General features: G+C 38.7%; 1 protein-coding gene across 1 annotated transcript in view; it reads right to left on the bottom strand.

Annotated features, from left to right (window-relative positions):
- MOXD1 (monooxygenase DBH like 1) overlaps window positions 1-23,797 on the bottom strand; it is an 80,808-nt gene that overhangs the window by 7,900 nt on the left and 49,111 nt on the right. Inside the window, 7 exon segments of the mRNA XM_032651896.1 lie at window positions 4,531-4,673; window positions 8,481-8,540; window positions 10,069-10,260; window positions 11,359-11,435; window positions 11,438-11,524; window positions 12,959-13,061; window positions 13,703-13,882. Of these exon segments, the coding sequence (XP_032507787.1) occupies window positions 4,531-4,673; window positions 8,481-8,540; window positions 10,069-10,260; window positions 11,359-11,435; window positions 11,438-11,524; window positions 12,959-13,061; window positions 13,703-13,882 (842 nt within the window).

Raw genomic sequence — 23,797 nt, 5'->3', positions numbered from 1 at the left:
AACAAAATTAAATTTTAATATTTTTGTTTAAAGCAGTGCACAAATTATAATCTTTCTAATGCTACTCTATTCATCTTCATATCAATACCTACATAGAAAAATGTCTGTAATGACATTCCATTAATGTTAGTGTTGCTTATGTCTAACAGAATTTGGGGTGATTGCTTTCGTCCTCTTTTTTTTTTTTAATTTATTTATTTTTGGCTGCGTTGGGTCTTTGCTGTGCATGGGCTTTCTCTAGTTGCGGTGAGCGAGGTCTACTCTTCATTGAGGTGCGCGGGTTTCTCACTGCGGTGGCTTCTGTTGCTGTGCAGCATGGGCTCTAGGCGCGTGGGCTTCAGTAGTTGTGGCATGTGGGCTCACTGGTTGTGGCTCGTGGGCTCTAGAGTGCTGGCTCAGTAGTTGTGGTGCATGGGCTTAGTTGCTCCGCAGCATGTGGGATCTTCCCGGACCAGGGCTCGAACCCCTGTCCCCTGCCCTGGCAGGTGGATTCTCAACCACTGCGCCACCAGGGAAGCCACGTCCTCCTTTTTAAAACCTTTTCCCGCATTGCCTAAACTCGATAATAAAGCCTGTGTGACTTTTACACCTTATCAACATAAAGTAATTTTTTTCCTGCAAAGAAAAATACAAACACCTCTCTTGATTTTTTTTTTTTTAAGAAATAGAACAAATAAGGCAGGAACTTTCCATCACATAAACCTCACTGGAACCACACAGACAGTGGTGATGTGTGGTGCAGCAGAGAATACAAATTTATCTGAGCTCATTGTCTACTCTGTTATCTGATCTTTGGGAGTTTTTTGTTTTTCCTTAAGCCTTGCCAGATCTGTAGGAGGCACAGAAAAACTGCATCCCCCAAAACAGACAATTCCTGAGACAGGATGTACTTGTCTCTATCTTTCCGCCAATGCATCCTTTAATCCTAGAATTGCTACAGAATGTTTTAAAAAAACTGGACACCTAAATAGTCCTTATATTAAAAGCAAAAATAGGAGATTCCAGGTTATATGTTATATGATATTCCTGTTTAGTATTGTGTCCTAAAACCAAATTAGCGATATTCTTATAAGCAAAACAGAAAAAAAGCACTCAAACCATTTCTCTCTTTCTGATCTTTTCACCAGAGCCTTGTTGGTTTGGCCTTTAATGATATTTATGTCAGTGTGATGACAAACTAGACTTGAAAGTCTGATTTAAAGTCCAAACATGTATTCTATAACAGAGGCTCTTTTTCACTCATATTTTTGAAGAATAACTATATTTAACCATGTAGTTAAATGGTTTTATGTGGTCAATAACATCTCAAAACTGGCCTGTTCTTTGAAGCAACCCTCCCTGTCTTGAGAAGTGATGAAAACCCCAACTTCAATACTTCCTGAAGGAGACCAAACGTGCGGACACTGACAGAGCTCGTTGGGACACAGGAGCTGAATGTTTCAGAGACTTCACACAAGTTGAACACAAAAGAAAATAACTGGACCACAGAACACGCTTCATTCATCTTGTAAATACACGGTTCTGAATATTCATCCAACATTCACTCCAACATTCTCTTGATTAGGAAAAGTTTCTAGTCAATACGTTAAAAATATTCTAAAGGGAAAAGAAAACTACTTAAGTCTTAGTAAGAAACAATATAATCTCAATATTTTAAAGACAAGACTACATCCTATTGTTTTTAGAATGATGTTTTATGTGCTGTTTTGATTTTTATTGATATTTTATTTACTTATTTGCAATGTAGTTATTGATTGTGAACAAAAAGGCACATATATCAGCAACCACAATACAAACCCCAGCTCCCCCGTTTAGTATGTATTCTATGAGGTTGAACAGATTTTTAATCTCATAGCTTCCATTTCCTTCTCTAAACTGGGATTGCAAATACTGCTCTACCTATTGGAATTGCGTGAAAATAAATTAAATGAAATCATGTATGTGAAAATACTTCATAACCTAAACTTAATTTACACCAGCATTTTGTTATTTGTATTTTAGTAGATACAGACTTATTGTCTAGTGGTCATTGGGTTGTCTGGATAAGAACTCAGTAGAACATATCTATGAATAGCAGGTTTAATTTAAAAAGAAGAGTGTTTTTAGTTCCTAATTTATAATCCCTATAAAATTTTGGAACAAAAGGAGACCAGGGCTTCCCTGGTGGCACAGTGGTTGAGAGTCCACCTGCCGATGCAGGGGACACGGGTTCGTGCCCCGGTCTGGGAAGATCCCACATGCCGCGGAGCGGCTGGGCCCCTGAGCCATCGCCGCTGAGCCTGTGCGTCCGGAGCCCGTGCTCCGCAACGGGAGAGGCCACAACAGTGAGAGGCCCGCGTACCACAAAAAAAAAAAAAAAAAAAAGGAGACCATAATTATATTCTCCTTCAGATCTGCATTTTACCACATCCTCATTAAGAGTTTATTTAACCTCTCCTTAAATACACCCCCTCAAAACTCTATGTGTATCTTTTGCCTAATTACATCAGTCCTTTTCATTTGGAAAATCCTAATCATTAGAAAATTCTTCCTTATATTAAAATAAAATCTACACTTCAAAATTTCTACCAGCCACCCTAATTCTTTGTGGCACTACTAAGAATGGATAAAATCCTTTTATTCTACATCAACCTTAATATTAATAATAATAATTAATTAATAATAGTTCTCAATTACTTCTTCAAACATGTTTCCCTGCACCATTCACATATCCTTCCCTTCCCTTTACTCTTCTCTTTCCCTCACCATCTCCCAGAGATGCAGTCAATCAACAAGTCCAGAGAGTGCTACCTCCAAAAGCTAACCTGACTGGAACCATTTCTCATAAACACTATTGGCACCATCCTGGTCCAAGGCACCCTCACCTCTCAACTGGACAATCACAAGTCTCCAGGTAGATATGATTCTTTCCAATCTTGCCCTCCTAGAGTCCTTTCTCAATGCAGTAGCTAAATTAACATTCTTAATACCCTATACCCTATAATAGCTTCTCTTCACACTTAAAACCCAAAGTCCTTATGTTGCCTGAAAAGTTCTACACTATAGGGTCCCACTTGCTCTTAGACCTCGTCACCTACTCTCTGCCAAATTTCACTCTGCTTCAGCCAAACCCACCTTCTTGCTGTTCTTTGAACATGCTAGCCTCATACCTGCCATCCATTATACTGGCTTTTCTCCCTGAAGAGTATACTTGCATATCTTCCTTTGATTGGCTCCGGATCGCTGAGGTCTCTGCTCAAACATCACCTCCTGCTATGGTCTGAATATCTGTGTTCCGCCACCCTCAGAAATTCACATGTTGAAATCTTAATGTCCAGGGTGACATTATTAGGAGGTGGGGCCTTTGGGAGGCTCTGTCCTCATAAATGGGATTAGTGCCCTTATAGAAGCAGCTTGAGAAAGCTCCCTTGACCCTCTGCCACATGAGGTCACTGTGAGAAGATGGCTGTCTGTGAGGAAGTGGGTCCTCACCAGATGCTGAATCTGCCAGAATCTTGATCTTGGACTTCTCAGCCTCTGGAACAGTGACAGATACATTTTCTGTTGTTTATAAGCTGCCCTGTCTATGGCAGTAATGAGTCCAAATGGACTAAGACACCTCCCAAGAGAAGCTCTCACCACCCTACTGAGAACAACTATATACTTCCTTCACTGTTTTGATTATTTTCATAACATCTTTTAATATCTGAAATTTTATATTATGTTGTTTATTTGCTTATTACCTCCTCCCCACTCTAGCACACAATCTCAAGGGAGCAGGAATAATATTTCTCTTGTTTATAATTTTATCCTAAGTCATTTCTATTATCTGCAATTGTACACAAAGAGTTAACACAGAAGGCGTGAGACTGCCATCCTTAGGAACACCTGCTTGGAAGGCTGACCTTTGGCTGGCATCAGGGAACTTAAATAGCAAACAATTTCCTATAGGACATAAAACTTTCTCCAAATGATGAGAGTAACTTACTGTGCCTAGACTGTCTGTACGGATGATGCTGTTTATGTTGACACTTGCTTTCCTTCTGGGAGTCTGGAATTTTGCTATTTGCTAAGCAGAGAGCACCTATGTGACCAGCTCCCCAGTAGAAACTCTCAGCACTGAGTCTCTAATGAGCTTCTCCAGTTGACAACACTTCATATATGTTGTCATAATTTGACGTGGGTGGAATTAAGCACACTCTGTGTGACTCCACTAGGAGAGGTCTCTTGGAAGCTTGCTTTTGGTTTCCTGTGGACTTTACCTCATGTGCCTTTTCCTTTTGTTCATTTTTCTTTATATTCTTTCACTGTAATACATATTAGTCATGAGTACAACTATAAGCTGAATCCTTTAGGTCTTCCTAGAAAACTACTGAACCTAAGAGTAGTCTCAAGGACCCTGGACATAACAAGCAAGAAGGTCCCTTGGACTCCCCAATTGAAAATAATCAAATAGAACAGCACATTAAGGAATCCCATACCATGGTGATGAATCTACTATGAAAATAAAGCCCATCCTCACCCCTACCATGAAATCTGTTTACTACTTACGTGACTGGCCTGTAGATCTCCTTAACACCAATGAACTGAAGTTGCTCCATAATGTCTGGGATACTCGCACATCGAGTAAGGTTAATTCGTGGGTAATAAAGAAGGTATGAGAGACACATTTCGTTCCTGGTGCTTAATCCTCCCTGAAAATGGAGATACTTTATTTAGAAATGTATATGTTCCACCAACTCTGATACTTATAGAACACAAGCTGCAAATGTTACGCGGTTTCTTCCCGTATTGAAACGTCATAAACCTTAAAGCTGAAAAATCATCACTTAAAGGCCAATTTGGTTTTTCAAAAGATAGTGGCACATTTCAAAATTAATAAAGTTATTTCCATCTCTTTCAAAGCTGCCTTTCTTAAATAACTTAATAATGTCCTCAAAGTTCAGGGTATGCGATGTAAACTTCTCACCACAGTGAACATTTCAGAGGATGTTCAGTAACAAGATACCGATCGGTCAGTGTGATGGAATCTTTGCCTGATTGCACTGAGTTTTCCATAATCTTGCTGTCATGTGTAGAAACATCAGCAGCTGCATACCACAGGGGAGGCACAGTTCACAGTTTGAATCTAAGTAGTAAATTAGGTACTAATTTAAAAAGAAGAACGGCATCTGGAGTTGCTACAACAATGTCCAATTTTCAACCAAAAGTTATTAAACGTGAAAAGAAACAGGAACTATGATCTGTATTCAGGACAAAAAGTTAGTAGAAATAAATTGTGAGAGGACATGGATGCTGGATTCAGCAAAGACTTGAAAACAGACATAAATATATTTAAAGAGCTAAAGAAAGATGTTCAAATAATTAAAGGTAAATATGTGAAAAATGAGTGAACAAATAAGGAATGACATCAGACAAAGGAAAACATTAGAAAAAAGAACCGAATAGAAATTCTAGAGTTGAAAGGTACTATAACTAAATTAAAAATTCACAGGATGAGCTCAAGAGCAACTTGACATGGCAGAGGAAGGAAGCCGTGAACTTGAAGATCAACCAATAGCAATTTCCCAACCCAAAGAACAGAGGAAAAAAGACTAAAGAAAGTGAAAACACCTCAGAGATCTGTAGGATAATATTAAATGTTCCATGTATGTAATTTGAATTCCAGAATGAGAGGGAAGAGAAAAAAAGAATAGAAAAAAATATTTGAAAAAAATGGTGGAAATCCTCCCAAATTTAGTGAAAAACATTAACTTACAGACCCAAGAAGCTCAATAAATGCCAAAGATAATTATGAAGACAGCCATACCTAGACACATCATAGTCATATTGCTCAAAGACAAAATCTTGAAAGCGGCAAAGAAAAATGATACATTGCACGTAGGGGAACAGTAATACAGTGAACAACTGACATTTCATCATAAATGATGGAAGTAATAAAACGATATTGGAATCACATTTTCAAGTGCTCCAGGGAAAAAGAAATTAATCAAGAATTCCGTATCCAGCAAATCATCTATCTTACAAAAGTGAAGGTGAAAAACATAGTAGTGTTGTTCATAGTTATACATTAATGTAGTGGTTAATATGCAATGATTTTACAAACTGCAAAACAGAATGCTTTGCACTTGATGCAGGACTGGGCAAAAGGAGAAGCTGATCTCCTCAGTGCAGCTGACACCTCAGTAAATATATTTAATTTGTTCCCGAGCTGGGTTGGCTATTCAGAGTTATACCAAATTGTAGGAAGGGAATTGGGCTTTTGTATTCTCACATCAACCAGTCATTGGCTGCTGGCTGCCCCACTGAAGAGAGTATAACTTTAAGTGGGTCATTCCTTGACACCGATGGCAATGTCCAGTGAGGGACACACTTCTGCTTTTTTCCTAGTGTATGTTTGTCTTATGTTATGGATTTATAGAATTTATTTTATATGCTGGATACTAATACTTTGTGTATTGCAATTTTTTTTTCAGTTTAGAACTTATCTTTTCACTTAATAGTGTTTTTTGGGTAACCAAAAGTGTTAAGGTAATCAAGTTCATCAATCTTCTAATTTATAGTTTGCACTTTTTATGTTCCGTTTAATAAGTTCTTACCCCAAAGTACTAAAGTTATATTTATATATATTTCTCCTAGTGGTTTTAATATTTTGTTTTTCACATTTTAATGTTTAATCTACCTAGAAATTATTTTTTTGTGCATTGTGGGAGATAAAGATGTAATTTTATTTTTGTCATCTGGATACCCAACTGTGCCAGTAATTCTTTAATGAAAAAGTCCATCCTTTGCCACTTATCTGAATGCCATTTCTATCTTAAACCAAGTTTCCATACAGGGGGTTTGTAGGTCTGTTTCCAGGATCCCTATTCCGGTCCACTCTTCCAACTCTGGACCCAAACCACACTATTAATCACCATAGCTTTAAAATAAGTCATCAAATCTAGTAGCTTGTTTCCCATCTCGTTCTTTTTAGTAGTGTCTTGCCAATTCTTAATGCTTTGCTCTTTTATGTAGATTTTACAATCAACTTGCTCGGTGTAAAAGCTAAAACTGTAACATTTTTAGAAATTTTTTTTTAAAAAAATAGGAGAAAACCTTTGGCTAGGTGAAGATTTCTTAGTTAGACACCAAAACCCCAAATCATAAAATCTCTCTGATCTTTCTTTACTGGAATTATATCAAATTTATAAACCAATTTAAAAATAAAAAGATTATCTTTGTTTCACGGAGCTTTTCTATCCATGAACACAGTATCTCTTAATTTCTTTAGGTGATCTTTAATGTCTTACATAATGACTAATAATTTTCTCCATAGAGATCAAACACATCTAATGTTATTTTATTTCTATAGGATTTATAGCCTTAAACTGAATTTTCTTGAGATAATTTATCACACACTAAAATACAATTAACTTTAGATTTATCAGTTTGGGGGAGGTTTTGATGTGGAAAATTACAATATCTGTAAATAATGTTTTATTTCTTCGCTTCTTCCTTTCTGATCTTTATATCTCATTTTTTTCTTTTCTACTACGATAGTGAATAAAACCAGTGATAATAAACATCGTTGTCTTCTTCCTGACTTTAAAGAATTACTTCTAGCATTTCACTTAGTTTGATATTTGCTATAGATTTTTCACAGCAAATGTTTATCTGGTTAAGGTAATTCTCTCCTATTCCTAGTTTGCTAAATGTCCTTTATTCCCCCCATGACTGACAAATTTTATGAATGCTTTTTCTGCCCCTATTGAAGTGATCATAAGTCTTTTTCCTTCGATCTCTTAATGTATAATGGCATTAGTGTATTTTCTAATTTGAACCAATTTTACATTCCTTAGTTAAGCCCAAATCAGTCCTAACGTTACAGTTTTATATAATGCTGGATTTGGTTTGTCAATACTTTGTCAAAGTTACTTCCCTCTGGTGCATGTTGTGGACCTTTCTCGTATTGCCCATATCAAGTTTCAGTATTAAGCTTATGCTAACTTCCTAAAATGAGTTGGTAGAAGGTGTTCCCCCTTTTTTTGTGCTCCCTGGAAGAGACCGAGGAAGGCGTGAGTGATTTATTTCTTGAATGTGTGGCAGAACTCCCCAGTAAATCTGTTGGGACCAGATTTCTCTTTGGGTCAGAAGCGCTAAGGTCATGGAATTTATTCTTCCTTTTGAAGTCTCGGTTCATCTAAGTCCAGACTCACGCGCATGGTCATTAGCGACCACAGGTCTTTATAATAATATTTGGTGAGGAAAAACTGAAAGACTAAGGATAGCTTTTCCTGAAGGGGTCACTAAATTATACTGCAAATATTACCAAAGCATCATTAGTTAATCTGATAAAATGCTAAAACAGCTCTGATTTTACTTTTATGAGGTTTCATGTTCAAGATATTCAGGAATTTTGCTTCCAAATGTGAATGCTTTTCACTTATTTCTCTTCTAAGATCAAAGTTTATTCCTCCTCCTCCACAAATAAATTTTAATAATAAAAAAATTCTTCTTACCCAAGTCATCCGGGCTCTATCTTTTGTGTTGTAGCGACACTCAGTAATTAGATGATCTCCCTAAAACATAAAAGTAGAAGCTTTCAGATTGGAGTTTCATGTTGTTCTATTTATCTAATACATTTGTAGACCAACAGTTTAATTTTCTATATGAATGCATGCATTAAGTACTTTGATTCATAAGACCTTTGATATATCAAGTTCTAGGTTTGCTCGTATAATAAGCAAACAAAGAAACAAATAAGACTCTCTTTGTTCAAGCCAGACTCCACCATGTTCTAGCTGCATGACCTAGGTAAGGAAATGACTCAACTGGGCACAATTTGTTCATCTAAAAAATAATGATAAAAATAGCACTTATCTTGCACAGCTGTTGGGAGATTACATGACAGATCACACATTTAGCTCTTAGTACAGATAAAACACTTCATAAAATTTAGCCACAGATACTAGTTACTGTGATTATCTCCTCATTTACATTATTTTCTTTAAAGGTCCTTAGGTATTCATTTTCTTAAAACAGATTTATGAGGCAAATTACTAGTAATTTATTTTTCCCGTACTTTCCAACCTTTTGAACAGTTCTGCACATAATGAATATACTTTTTTATGGCTCCCCAGTCAGGTGAGTGGACAGGCTATTCATCAGAGGGAGTGAGCTCTGGGTAATGGCCCCCAGATTTGTCCTCCCTGCCTAGATATTCAGAGAGCCCAGAGATCAGTATCTCAACATATTTACACCCTACTTATGGCACACCAGTTATGTGTCACAAGGAGTTCTGAGATAACCCAAGAGAGTCCCAAGACAAGACAACACCATAAAATGGAGGGTAGTCCTTAAGAATCTTGAGATCACTGTTTCTCAAATTTCATCTTCCTACTCTCAGGGTGGATCAGGGAATTTCTGCATGTAGAAAAGATATTGCTATTACCCTCACTTCATAACTAGTATAAGTGTCTGACGTTTAAGAAGAGAATAAGGGTAGGAATTTATATAACTATTGAGCTTGATGGCCATTAAACAAAAAATTTGACAAAATGAAGCATCATAAAATTTTTTAAATTCTTCATTATTATAAAACACTAAATTCTCTTCTGTGTCGTTCCACTAGAACCCCAAGTACTGTTGCAAGCTGGTTTACACACAACAGAATAATTAGCTATGTCCAAATATCTTTGTCAAATGAAAGAATTACCTTATATTCATTTTTACTGAAATGAAACTTCCAAAAACTATCTTACGGTGAAAGCAGACTTCTGATCTTACCGCTACCTGAACTGTGAGACAAAGGACCGTTAACCGGGGAGTCGAGTAAAAAAAAAAAGATGCTTACAGCACAAAACCCAAGTTTTTATTTGCTTTGTAAATCAACAACTTGAGTTGCCCCTGGGAATAGTAAGGAAAATGAGTTTCAGTTTGGGAAAACAGAGCAAACACATTCCATGTGGCTTGTGCGACAGCCACGTGGGTGGCTTTGAGGATGTGGATGAGCGAGCTATTTCACCAGTAGAAACCCGGCTAATTCTCAGCAGACCTACGTCTCAGGACTTTGATGACATTCAGTGAAAAAGAACAAAACAATCATACTGGTAAGATTGTTCGTTCTTCCTTTAGGTACTGAAACTCCTGGAAATTGAAGTCAAAATCATCATCATAAGCGAGTAATCTCATTTCTTCCCCTTTGCGAAAATGACGCAGCCTGATGCCTCTGCCTGCCAGGTGAGCGTGGAGCAGAACAGCAAACACGTGGATGCCACTTGGCTTTTCAACTTCCAAAGCCTACAGGGGACACAGGGGAGGCCTATTAGCCAAAGAAGCTCAGACAGTTCACCTTAAAACAGACTTGTAGAGACAACTGAGAAGAAACGCTTACACAATTTGAGTGAATGCATGAGCTGCCAGACATTTTGAATTTGGATTTTTCCTGACTTATACCTAGCAGTGTTATCTTTGTGAAGCAATACTGGCTGGGAGAAAAGAAAAGGAAACTAATGCTTGCTGAGGACCAACTGGACCACTTCTAAATATTATCTTTATTCTTTCTTCTTTTAGTAGGTAAGAAAGCAGTCAAAGCTCCTGGCAGAAAGATTCCAGTATGTCGGTAGCTTGCACATTGAAACTCTTAAAGGAGAATCTACTCCACTTTTCCAGATAAGAAAACTGAACTGGGAGAGTGAAATTAAATGAAATGCTCATGGTCCTACAGCTAGTGGTTGATGTCATGGCAATTTAATTCATGGTCTAAATGGCTTAAATAACTCAGAAGAGCACAATCTTTCCACTCCACCAGTCTGCCATACTGTCTACAAACCACAATATCCTATAATTCATAAGGAATACTAACCATGTCGAAATACTTTAATTCAAGAAAAAAGAACTATAAGTGGAAGCAGCCATTCTGAAATACTTATATATGGTTTTCTCTTATCCAATATGTATTTTTATATTAGTTATTCTTGCTCTTTGGTTAAAGAAGGGAAGGCACTATAAATCAGAGAAAATGAGAAAAAAAATGAAAATGATCATGGGAAAAACAAATATGGATAAAAGATAAAGTTGAGAAAGGAAAACGGGACTACACAAACAAAGGTCAAAATTGTAAAAAGAGAAAGTGAAGTATCCACTATGAAACAATCAAAGGAGGGGAAAGGAAGGAAAACACCCTGAAAATTATTCCTGTCTTTAAGAATTCTACAACCTGTAGTCTTCAAGATTTAAAAAAGCAATAAAGGTCTTGCTAAAATTGTAAATAATTGTTTTACAGCATGACAACAAGAAAAAGATTAATAATAAACTAACTTGGAATTTTCCAAACATAGTTTCTAAGAGCATAGATTAATCTGGAAACAGCAGCTCATAAACTCAGACACAGCATACCTCTTCCAGGCATTCCAGGGTGCAGTGACCCTCAGAGCGGAAATCAGGCAGGCCTGGAGGGATTGTGTGGAAGAGCTTACCCAGAGGCCAGCCTCAATCACCCCAGCGTCGTATTTCCTTATATCTGTCGTGTGAAATAACCTCAATCCAGAATTATCTAATAAGCCTGGAACGAGCATTTAAACAAGAATAATTAAAAGTGAGTTTAAGTTCTTAAAAAAGAAAAAGTTTTCCAGATTCAGTTGAAATGGGTTCATTGGCTTTTCTTAAAAATCTCTCAAGGGAAAGGAGTACAAGCAAAGATTAATGGATGGCAACATTCAGCTTCACAAAGAGGTATTAAAAGACGAGTCGCCATATGGTCTGCAACCATTCTTGACTTACACAGCATACCATAGGAGACACATTTGTGTTGACCAGCTGATATATTCCACAATTACCTAACATGAAGACAGAACGAAAATTCTAAAGTCATTCATTAGAATATAGAGTAACTCAACAGGAGTTTCATTTTATACTGTTTTGAGGTGAAGTTCAGGAACATTTACATAGAGGTGAAAACCCCTTGGTCTAGAAACCACCTGGTGATGAAGAAAAGTACTAATGGTTAACTTTCTTTATAGTTTATTACCAGCCTTTTAATAATTCATCAGTCATTCGATCAACAAACAGTTATTAAGAATCTATCATGTGAACAGCACAACAACAGGCACAGTGGGGAGGAAAGATGAATAAGACACATCTCTTCCTGTGACATAAGTTATCATAAGGACGGACGGTATGAGCCCCAACAATTATAAATCCGTTCCACTATAAAATTAATTGCTTCGTCTCTGCAGTGGTGACTTACCTACCTGTGACTACTGAACTGACCTTTGGATCAATTAACATATATATAATTTGTATTAATTGTTGTGATTATTTTATTGTTTCTCTTTTCCCCTATACTATAATGTCCATGAGGGTGAGGACATTATGTTGTTAAACACAGATCCAGCACATCACTGGTGCTCAGTATTTGCTGAAAAATTGCACGAATCAGTGTAAAATAATAACTTTAAGTTTCTTCTGTTGATAATTTCCTATTAAATCCTTCAATTTTTTGGCTTTGGAATATTACATAGTAAATTCAGGTGTAAATGCCTCTCTTCATTTCAACATCATATTACACAGTGTCACTGCATAAATATTTTTGAGTATATTTATGGTTTGCCTATCACACAACAAAAATGCTTAATATTTTCTAGTGTGATGTATGATAGTTTTTTATATATGCTTTTAGAAAGAAAATATTTTATCATATCATAAAGGGGAAAGTCTATTATTCTACTTCCTGGTAAGTAATATGCAAATTGCTTTTTAAAATTAGTGATCACATGCGCCCATTTGCCTGGTTCATCGCTGGTTAATGACTGTTGTCCCAGTGTAACTATTAATAGTGCCCTTTTTCATTCTAATAAAAGTATCTTAATTGGATGACAAATGTATAGGTTAATTCTTTCTACCACTGGATGCTATTTTAAGTCTGTTTAACTCTGTTAAAATAAAAAGTTTCAAAACTTTTAAAATCATAGGTAGAATGTATAAAGAATACACTCACCTTCCTTATATGTTGGATTGTCATAATGGACTTCCAGGAGCACATAATGAGGGTCTAATGGAGTACCGAGGGATAATCCAACATGAGGTGGATAGGAAAAACCCTAAACAAGCAAAATTCCATGACATACTGTCCTGTGAATGTCCCCCAGAGCTCTGTTCCACCCAAAAGCCAGCCATTCTCAACGATATTTCAATATTTTTCAACTCCATTAATCTATAGTTGATCAAATAAAATGGCTTAAGGAAAGAATTACTTCCTATGGAAAGAAAAATAAACCACCCTCATATCAAAAATACTACATAGGGCCTCCCTGGTGGTGCAGTGGTTAAGAATCCACCTGCTAATGCAGTGGACACGGGTTCGAGCCCTGGTCCGGGAAGATCCCACATGCCACGGAGCAACTAAGCCCGTGCACCACAACTACTAAGCCTGTGCTCTAGAGCCCATGAGCCACAACTACTGAGCCCACGTGCCACAACTAATGAAGCCCGGGCACTTAGAGCCCATGCTCCGCGACAAGAGAAGCCACCACAATGAGAAAGCCCGTGCACCGCAATGAAGAGTAGCCCCCTGCTCGCAGCAACCAGAGAAAGCCCACGCACAGCGATGAAGACCCAACGCAGCCTAAAATATATAAATACATTAAAAAAAAAGTATATAGAGTTTTACATGTAAGTGTTAGGCTCGTAGGGGGAAAAATGATCAATTAACTTCGTTACATCTCAGTAATCATTGGCCCACCTCTCCACCAATGGCCCACGCAAAAATGACAGTCTCGCACGTGAGGAAGGCATCGGGCATGTTAGGGTGGTAGCACTCGTGGCCGTGGTCCAGGACGCTGTCGCTGAAGTTGCTGCTGCACTGATAGAGCAGGATGTGATGGACCAGACTCTCGTGGCCTCTCTGTATCACGGGCTTAACCTAAGCAAGCACAGGTGAATGCAATGAATAAAAAACACCCTACAACACCCTACGATAAGCATGAAATGAGCATAAATGATCATTAGTTTTTCAAAGAATAGTTTTCTCATCTATGTAATGGTTATGTGGCTGAAGCATAATTTGTTCTGGAGACGATGACAGTGATGATGATGATGGTGCTGACAGTGATGGCAGTGGCAAAGACAATGGCAACAGCAAAGATGCGATAACCATTTACTCCTCCGAGAATCCTAGGACTTTACTAATCTGTTGTTTGCCTTTTAACTCACTGTTGTTTCCCTTAACCTTCTGCATAGCAGCTGTTTCAAAACTTGCTTGCTCTCTTCCAGGGTTTTACTTTGCCCTGGCACTCTCTGTCTCTCTCTGTCTCTCTCTCCATCTCTCTGTCTCTGTCTCTCTGTCTCTTTTCACATAGAAAAAAAAAAATCACACAGGCATAAACGTCTTCAGTCTCCCTCTCTACCCCCTCAAAATGTTATCTTTACCCAACCCTACTGGCAGTAATAGATCATGTATCACCTATCTATCTATCTTTCTATCATCTATCACCTATCTATATGGTACAGAGCATAGTGCTAGGCACAAAGGAGGGCTCAATAAAGGATATTTTTATTTTAGTGATTAAATCAAATTCTAACAAGAATTTTACCATTAGAACTTAGGAGAGAAAAAGTCACTGTAGCGATGCACTCCTGTGACACTGCTCAGATTAGAAGAAGAAAACTGGTGAAAATAGAATGAGTGGTAAAGTTGGTCCTGAAAGCGTGATTTAGGTGACTATGCTCCTTCCATTGTCCCTTCTGTTAAGTCCCTTCAGAACATTGTCCAGGAACCCAGAATGAGATAAAAGCACATCCTAACAACCCAAAGAGCCTTATATCCAGAGGAAGTGGACGAGCCCTGTACTTAGCTTAGCTGGGCTATAGGTGTTGCCATTAGTTACAGGGTTCTTTGAACCTTCTGTTCATCCGCCAAAGAAGGCCTGGTGTGTTCCTAAATTTCCAAGAGTTTAGCTGTCTTAGAGCTCATCCACATTTGTGCTTTTAGCCCTAACTACTCAAATGCAAAAAATTCATTTTAAACTCCTTGCTTTAGACAGTCATAAAGGTGAAGTGTTTTCAGCTACTTTCTCCTAAGTCTCTCCATTTTGATTTTCTAGTTTTCTTTATATATATGTGTTTACATATATATATGTTTTTATATATATGTTTATACATGTTTATATATATGTATATATATGTTTATATATATGTTTTTATATATATGTTTATATATATATATGAAAATCTCAGCAGCCAAAGAGAGAAGCAGTAGTCAGTGAGTAGAGATCTGAATGGGCAGTCAGAGGTTCAAGTTTTTAAATCCAGCTTTTCCTTTGTGTTGCAGAGTCCTGCCACACCTAACCCACACGTACATTTTTAACATCACATTCACGGAAAATGACGCTGCACATGGCTGGGTTTGCACTCGCCTCATCTCTAGAGGATCGTGTGCCCTGAAGACAGAAACTATTTTCAATTTTGCCTGAAAATGACAGCTATTGTTCAAGCATGATTGTGTAATATATAACAAGTACACAGAAGGACAGCCCAGGATTTCTACGAGATGGTAGCTTGCACATTTAGTTTGAGCTTTTTTGCGAGTACTTATTTGGGCACCTCAGTACTCCAGGGGGACCGGAAACTGATAATATGGCCATAGTAAAATATTTTTGCTGTGTGCCTTCTAAGTTCAGGCAGAACCTGTAGGCTGTACTGAGCTCTACAAGGTAGGTCCTGGATAGGAGCCCTTAGGGCAAATGAGGGCTGGCTGATGCCAAGGCAGCTACATAAACTAGAGGCCTTCATAATGGCACAGCAAGAGGGCGCTAAGAGACGGTGGGGGCAGAGTATGTGAGGCTGGGTGGTGCCTGTCTTAGAGGAGCTTCAAATAAACTTCTTAAAAAAAAAAAATTCTTTAAGAACAAGTGCCTTTGTATGTACAAAGGAAGTGCTGAAGCCAACACCAAGTTGCCAAGCTAACAATGCATTCTAGGAACAATAATAGTAACATCTGTCTTTTATTTAGCACCTACTAACTACCAGCCACTATTGAGTCATTTCACATATTTCATTTACTATTTATAACAAATCTACAAGGTAAATGTTATTGTCTCCATTTTACAGACGAGAAAACTAAGACTCAGAGGTTTAGGCAGCAAGTTCAAAGTACCATGGCTAGGAAGTGGTGGATGGGGATTTGAAACTAGGCTGGTCTGACCCCAAGGTCAGTACTCTTCTGCTGCAACACGCTGTTGAAGGAAGATACGTTGGAGATGCACCAATGACCTTGGCGGTTGCTCCCAGTGAGCGGGCGGATGAAGGGTTTCACATAAGGGAAGTTGCCGACAGCTGTCAGGCAGATGTCAATGCCAGGAGGTGCTTTCAGAGCCACTATGAAAATCCCCATGCAGTACTGCCATCAGGGAAGCAGTGCCAGACTGGGAGGGAGCGTCATGCCTGGGGAGTCTCCTGCCCTCCTTGCCACCCAGTCCAAGTACCCTTAGCCTCTAGGGAGAGGAGACAGACTGTGACCTTTAACTGTGCTCTCTCCTAAGGAGAGCAAATAACAAGGTCTCTCCTCAAAACTCAGTGAAGGCTTTAGGGAGAATTAAATTGCAATCCAAGCCCCAAATGGATAGTACAGCCTAGAAAATGAGGATTTCCTAAGAAAAATACACTCATAAAACAAGAAGGAAACTTACTGCAGGCAAACCTAGGTACTGATCATAAGAAAATATAGGAAGCCTTGGAAGAAGTGAAGCCCTTGGAAAAACAGAATTTTTTTCTACTGTGAGACGAAAGAGACAAAGAAAGAGAAGAAGCCTGAGAATGATACGTAAGGATAACTACTGAATGAAGAGGCCATAGACGTGGGAGGAAAAATACGAGTTATGAAACTCCTGAAAAGAGGAGAATTTCTTGATAGAGAATTTTAAGTTGACTATGGGGGATAATTAAGTGAGACACCAAGAATATCCCCATGGATGCGAATAACCCGACAGTGCAGGGTCCAAGTTCCAGGGAATGTGAGCTCCTTGATGAGAGCGGGACGGGGCCATTGGCTTATGGTGCCCAGCACAGGAATTTCCCACAAAGCTTCCTGTCACGCTTAAGAGCCTAGTGACGCCAGTGCATGGCTACCAATCACCAAATGACGGCTGCACGTTATCTTCTGCTGCCGCAACCAGTTCCACAAACATCTGAAGCAGTCATAGCACTCGAGTTTTATCCCCTGCTGTGATATCCTTCTCTTCTCCCAAGTAAGGCTGAGGCAGAGACCAGCGAGTACATCTGAGGAAGGAGAGTGAGGTGCACAAGGGGTCCATGACTCACACTGCTTGTTGGCTGAATGCAAGCACTCGACACTACTCTTTCTTGTGCTCTTGGTAACAGTCCACAGGAAAGAATTTTCCTTTTGCATCACTGCCTTGTTTGAAACAACGGTGGAGTGCTATACTTTTGTATTTAAATACTTCCGAGACAAAGAAGGCTGTAAGGCTTATTTGTCTATCAGTGCTGTAAGGGGCAGCACTTACAAAGGACTTCCTGTTTTGATTACTACTTCAGAGGTGTCACATCATTATCACAATCAAAATGGGAATGCCAAAAGTGGCCTCTATCCAGAAAAGTATTACAATGATAGAAATTGTCACAGAAGGTCATGGCAAGATAAAGTACACAAATATAAATAAACTGGCATTCCTGAGACTGTAATGAACATTTAATTGAATTTTGCTTTTAGTTGGCTATATGCCTGCAGAAGACATAAATAAAAAGAAATATTTTTTAAAAGTGCCTGTGGAAGTGGGTGGCAATGACACCCACCTCATGACATATTAAACTGTGTGACTGATCACTGTGTTCTTGCCCATAGCTGGAATTTACAGACCTAGAGCAGATGGAAGGCCGGTGCGCCCACCTTCGTATGCAACAGAAGCCAGGGAAGGACAGCCTGGCAGCCGCGGATTATCTGTTAGCATGGGTGCAAACTAAAACACAGCCGGAGAGCAAAAACGCAGATGAAAAAGAGAGGGAAGTCTTCAACCTGAAGGATTTTAGCAGGTAAAACAACCCCTTCAGTTAGTTCAAGAAACTGGAACTTTGGGATACTCTTGAGAGGACTTAGCGGTAAAAAAGAGAAGAAGAAGAAGAAATAAAAGCTGCTAAGCATAGGCAAGACAAAGATGAAAATTAACATCGATGGTAAAATGACCTAGACATTGAAAAGCCCCAGATATTTATACTGTTTCTCATGACCCCATCTTTTCTTGACCTCTTTAGTCAGGTCAAAGCAGAGTCCCTGCAACACCCAGACTACTTAATAACTACTTATTGAATGGAAATGAAGTGACTACTCCCTTTTTCATGAAGCCAACATTAAGGAGGCTGAGTCATCAAATGCAATGCCTCCTAACTTCCTGACCATCTCAACTCCAGTGACTTATGCTGCATCCCACTTCCCTCACCATCTCCCAGAGATGCAGTCGATCAACAAGTCCAGTGAGTGCTACCTTTAAAAGGTAACCTGATGCCAAGGAGAAACAAAGCCTGTGCGCCACAACTACCGAGCCTGCGCTGTAGAGCCCGCGAGCCACAACTACTGAGCCCACGTGCCACAACTACTGGAGCCCACATGCCACAACTTCTGAAGCCCACGTGCCTAGAGCCCGTGCTCCGCAACGAGAGAAACCACTGCAATGAGAAGCCCACACACCACAACGAAGAGTAGCCCCTGCTCGCCACAACTAGAGAGAGCCCGCGCACAGCAACGAAGACCCAACACAGCCAAAATAAATAAATAAAATATATTTATTTTAAAAAAAAGGTAGCCTGAATGTAACCATGTTTTCTCAACTTTCAAATATCAATTACCTTAGTACTAACACTTGCAGAAAGAAACCTATTTTTTGCTTAATTCCCCTACACTGGGTTGAGCAATGTTCCTCCAAAATTCATGTCCACCTGGAACCTCAGAATGTAACCTTGTTTGGAAACAGGGTCTTTGCAGATGTAATTAGTTAAGATGACTTTCCACTGGCTTAGGATGGGTCCTAAATCCAATGACTAGTGTCTTAATAGAAGAGAGAGGAGAAGGAGATTCAGACTCACACACACACACACACACACACACACACACACGGAGATGGCCACGTGAAGACAGAGGCAGAGACTGAAGTCAAGTTGCCACAAGCCAAGTAACCCCAGAAGGCAGCAGAAGCTGGAAGGGCCAAGGAAGGTTTCTCCCTTAGAGCCTTCTGAGAAAGCATGGCCCGGTCAACACCTTGATTTTGGACTTCCGGCTGCCAGAGCTCTGAGAGAATCAATTTCTGCTGTTTCAAGTTACCCAGCTTGTGGTCATTTATTATGGAAGCTCTAGGAATCTAATACAGCCCCCAATCTCAATTTTTTAAAATAAAAAACTAACAATTCTCAGATTTTTACACCTGTACCCAGGCCATGGTTGTCTCTGCATTTGTTTGTGATGTGAACTTATCACAAATGTACATTGTTTCCTCTTATTTGAATAGATCTGTAGATTAGTTAATAATATTGTATCAAGGGTAATTTCCTGGTTTTGATAGTCAAACTAAGTAAATGTAAGATGCTAGCATTTAGGGAACTCTATTATTTTTACAACTCTTTTTGTAAGTCTGATATTATTTCAAAATAAAAAGTGTAAAAAGTAAAAACAAATAAGATTCATTATCTATAGCTAAATATATGTGTTATCTGGCTTTTGTTTTTATTTTTGGCGGGTAAAAAAGAGGGGGATAAAATGCCCTTCTTGACTGGTCTAAGTATACTGAGCTCAGTGAGAAAAACAGGAGGTGATTAGAGCTCTTATGAACAATTTTCCTATACTTATTCTTCCAAGTCTACCCATTTAAGATGTGACTTGCTGGAACATGAGTGGAACATAGCTCTCCAAAACCAACTTGCAGTCTAATAAATTAAAAATTAAAACAAAAGGAAAGAGGTGATGGGTGGAATCTGTAATGAGCTGGAAATTTTGTAAATCCCCATCACCACTTTTCCTCCTGCCCGTCCTTGTTCCTGGCATCCCTCTTTACATACGCACCCGAAGCACAGGTTGCTGTCCGTGTAATAGCAGGTAAACCAGCTCTGACAAAGGTTATCCAAAGGGCACCTGGCTCGTAAAGTGATGCAGCCTATGAGAACATTTCAGCCAGAACTAGTAGTATAGATAGATGATTATACGGTCATGTGACTATTTGCTTCCCTCTCTCCCTTTCTCCCTCTTCATCTCCATCCCTGATGGGGAGAACTCTTTGAGAATGACAATATATCTGACTTTTAAGAGGCAACCAAATTGAGCAAGAGAATGATGTCACTGTCCCACAGGTAATCCACTCTGAAAAAGTTCAGGGTTCAAAGCAAAACCTGACTTATTGATATGGCATCAAGAGGTCACAGCTTGAACGGACGTGGCAGCTAAAGCCCAGGAAATCATGCTCAAATCAGATGGAGATGACTAAAAGAAATGAAGAAAAGGGAAAAACTGAGGGAAAGGAGATCTCTGGGAAATAATTCACTCCGTACTGCAATCCTGAATTCTCCTAGGAACTACCATCTTCGTGCATGACCATGCCCGTGCAACCACAATTGACCAGTTCAGGGATGGGTGCCCAATGCATCAATCCTTTCTGGGGATTTTCAAACTATGAAAAAGAACCCACTGCCTTCTAGAAGGTGGAGATTGTGGAAGAAGCCAACATGTGGTGAGATACAATAAAGTCAGCACACAGAAAAGTGCCAAAGCCAAGACAGTCTTTGAATACCTAACTTAAGCTGTTCCTGAAACCAGCTGCAGCTCTGCCATTCTGTGGCTTATTTATTCAACCTTTCCTCTTATTTCATGAATCAGTACATTCCTTTCTATTTCCTAAGCTAGTTCAAGTTGGGTTTCTGTTACTTGCAACCAAGAGCCCTGATTAATAATCACACAACTATATATCATCAACTTATCAATATGTGTGTGCATTTATGTATGTGCTATCCGAAAATATCTTTTTTTCTCTTAGGAAACTTGCCATATAAAACTGCTTTGCTTTTGTTTTACTCTTTTATCTTAATTATTATTCCTAATTGGATCTGGGTAAGTTAATAACAAAGTTACTTCAATAAAATACCCTTAATAGGCAATATGGGGGAAAAAAATCACCCCCTCTAACACACATAAATGTCTCTCTCCCTTGCTTATTGATTTCTGAAATTCCACATAGGCACTTAGTACTAAGGCTGTTTTACTTGGTGAACATGCAAATACCCTTGAGAAAGGTAAAACATTATGATTTACAGTCATTAATTTCTGCATGTGAATTAATGAGGTATTTTTGCCAAACACTTCAAGCATATTAAAAAAAAAAACAAAATAAAACAGAAAATTACCTTTAAGAAAGTTCATAACACAGCATGCTCAGTGTATGTATTGTTTTTTGAATTTTTAATAGACTATTCATGAACTCTAAGATAGCTTCTGGTCCTATATTTATATATTAATTTTTGGTTAACTGAGATATTTAATAAGCTAGAGATCACCTACCTACTCTAAGAAAATTTAAATTAACACCTATATGGCCAGCAAGGAGTAGTGGAATGACCTGGAGGTTTGGAGACCAAGGTCACTTCCTGCTGTGCCACTAACCGGCTGTGCGACATGACCTTGAGCAAGTCCCATCACACTAGTTCTTACTTTCCATCAGGCTCTAAGGCTCTAGTTTATATACAGACTAGACATATAAACATAAATATTATATTCATTAATCCTCAAAACAACCTGATGAGCTTAGGTAATAGAATTTTCACACATTTTATAGAAATGGAAAGTAAAACATATATAAGTTAAGAAACTTGCCCAAGTGTCAGAGCCCTGGTTTGACCTCCGGCGGCCTGGACTGGGAGTCCGTGTTCCTAACCACCACACTGATGTACAGGCTTCTTTACTGGCAGGGTAGTAGATGGGGCAGCGTCTACTCCACCAAGATCACTTCAGTTCCCTGTAGCCTTTACTGTGTACCCATCACCCAGGTTCTGGTTCCTAATTTCTAGGCACCAGAGGCATGATTCTGGATTCACTTTGCAAACAGCAAGAAATACCAGAAAATGTACATTCCTCTAGGGAAGGTGAAAGGTAAGAGAATATGAATGCCTGGTAATCTTGTGTTAAATAGGACAACCCTAAACATACTTTATATTCTTCATGGGTGCTATGGACTGAATATTGGTGTCCCTGCCCCCCCAAATGGATATATTAAAATCCCAACCCCCAAGCTGATGGTATTATATGTGAGACCTTTGGGAGGTGATCAGGTCATGAGGGCAGATCCTCATGAATGGAATTAGTGCCCTTATAAGAGACCCCAGAGAGCTCCCTTGCCCCTTCTTCCATGTGAGGTCACAGTGAAAAGACAGCTATCTCTGAGGAAAAGGTTCTCATCAGATAGCAAAGCTGCCAGCACCTTGATCTCTGCCTTCCCAGCCTCCAGAACTGTGAGAAATAAATTTCTGTTGTTTAGAAGCCACCTAGTCTATGGTATTCTGTTAGAGGAGACCAAACGGGCTAAGACAATGGGATTAAATTAAACCTGGAACTACAAGGCAGTCACACACTTGCTTGGCTTCTTCCCTTTCCCTAGCCTTACTCTGCCCCCTACTGTTTTCTCCTGGTACTTCCTTAATCAATCCTTGTACCTAAAACCTTGTCTTAAAGGACTGAATCTGGGAACTCAACCTAAAGCAAGTAGCATAATGGGAGAGCATTTTTGGACCACATTTTCTTGGGTTTGAATCTTGCTCCATTACTTTCATATTTATTTATTTTCCTTGAAATATATTTGACATATAACATTGTGTAAATTTAAGGCGTACAACATGCTGATTTGATACATTTATACACTGTAATATAATTGCATCAAACTTGTTAAAGACTAGATTTTAATTATTCCCACCACAAAAAAAGGAATTGATAATTACGTGACTTTCTATCTCTGTTTCCTCGTTGCTCTGCTTCTCTATCTCAGTTTCTTTATCAGAAAATCAGTGATAATGAGAGTTACTCACAAGATTACTTGAGAATCAAATGGCTGGTACATATAAAGCAACAGACACCTTGTAGGTGCTCAAAAAGTGATGTATTATTATAAATTGGGTTCTGGGTTTTTAAATACATTTTTAACACTGTGCCCACATAGATAACAAACAAAACTATGCAAATAATTTATTCACAAACGCCAGTATTTCCAAATCAAATTTTAAGGCTTTATGTTATAAATATTCAATCAAAAAAATATCACCAGGGTCAAATGTTTTATTGCAAAATATGTCATCATATGAAATACAAATTTATGTGTGCCTTGTCAATTTATTTAGGATTTGAGTTTCAAATTTGTAGACATGTCTTATGAGCCGTATTTTCTTGACAGAGATCTTTTTCTGAATTACGACCACCCTCCTTTCTCCAAAAGAAACTTAGCTACATTGACACTTACGTGTGTTGATGTATAATTTTGAATATAAATGTTCCTTATCATTTTGCTCTGAAAATATTTTCTCTTAAATGCCCTCCATTCATGCACTCAACTAATCAACTAAAAAACAACAAAAAAACAACAAAAAACCCCCCCCCCACACCTATATCTACTCTACTGTTTGCTCTTTGTTAGGTGCCAAGGGGCGAAACAAAGATGCATCGTACATGAATCTGACAGTCATATGGCTCATATTCTAGAACGGTAGAGAAGCAAAGGCCAGAGAATGATTATTTTTGGTTGCCTTCCAGCACTGATTTTCCTACCAGAATCCTGAACTGTTTAACTACACCGTTGGGCTAAGA

The sequence above is a fragment of the Phocoena sinus genome, chromosome 12, assembly GCF_008692025.1.
Source record: "Phocoena sinus isolate mPhoSin1 chromosome 12, mPhoSin1.pri, whole genome shotgun sequence".
Taxonomy (NCBI): Eukaryota; Metazoa; Chordata; class Mammalia; order Artiodactyla; family Phocoenidae; genus Phocoena; species Phocoena sinus.
The sequence above is the reverse complement of the archived record's forward strand: the minus strand, read 5'-3'. Positions and strand labels throughout refer to the sequence as shown.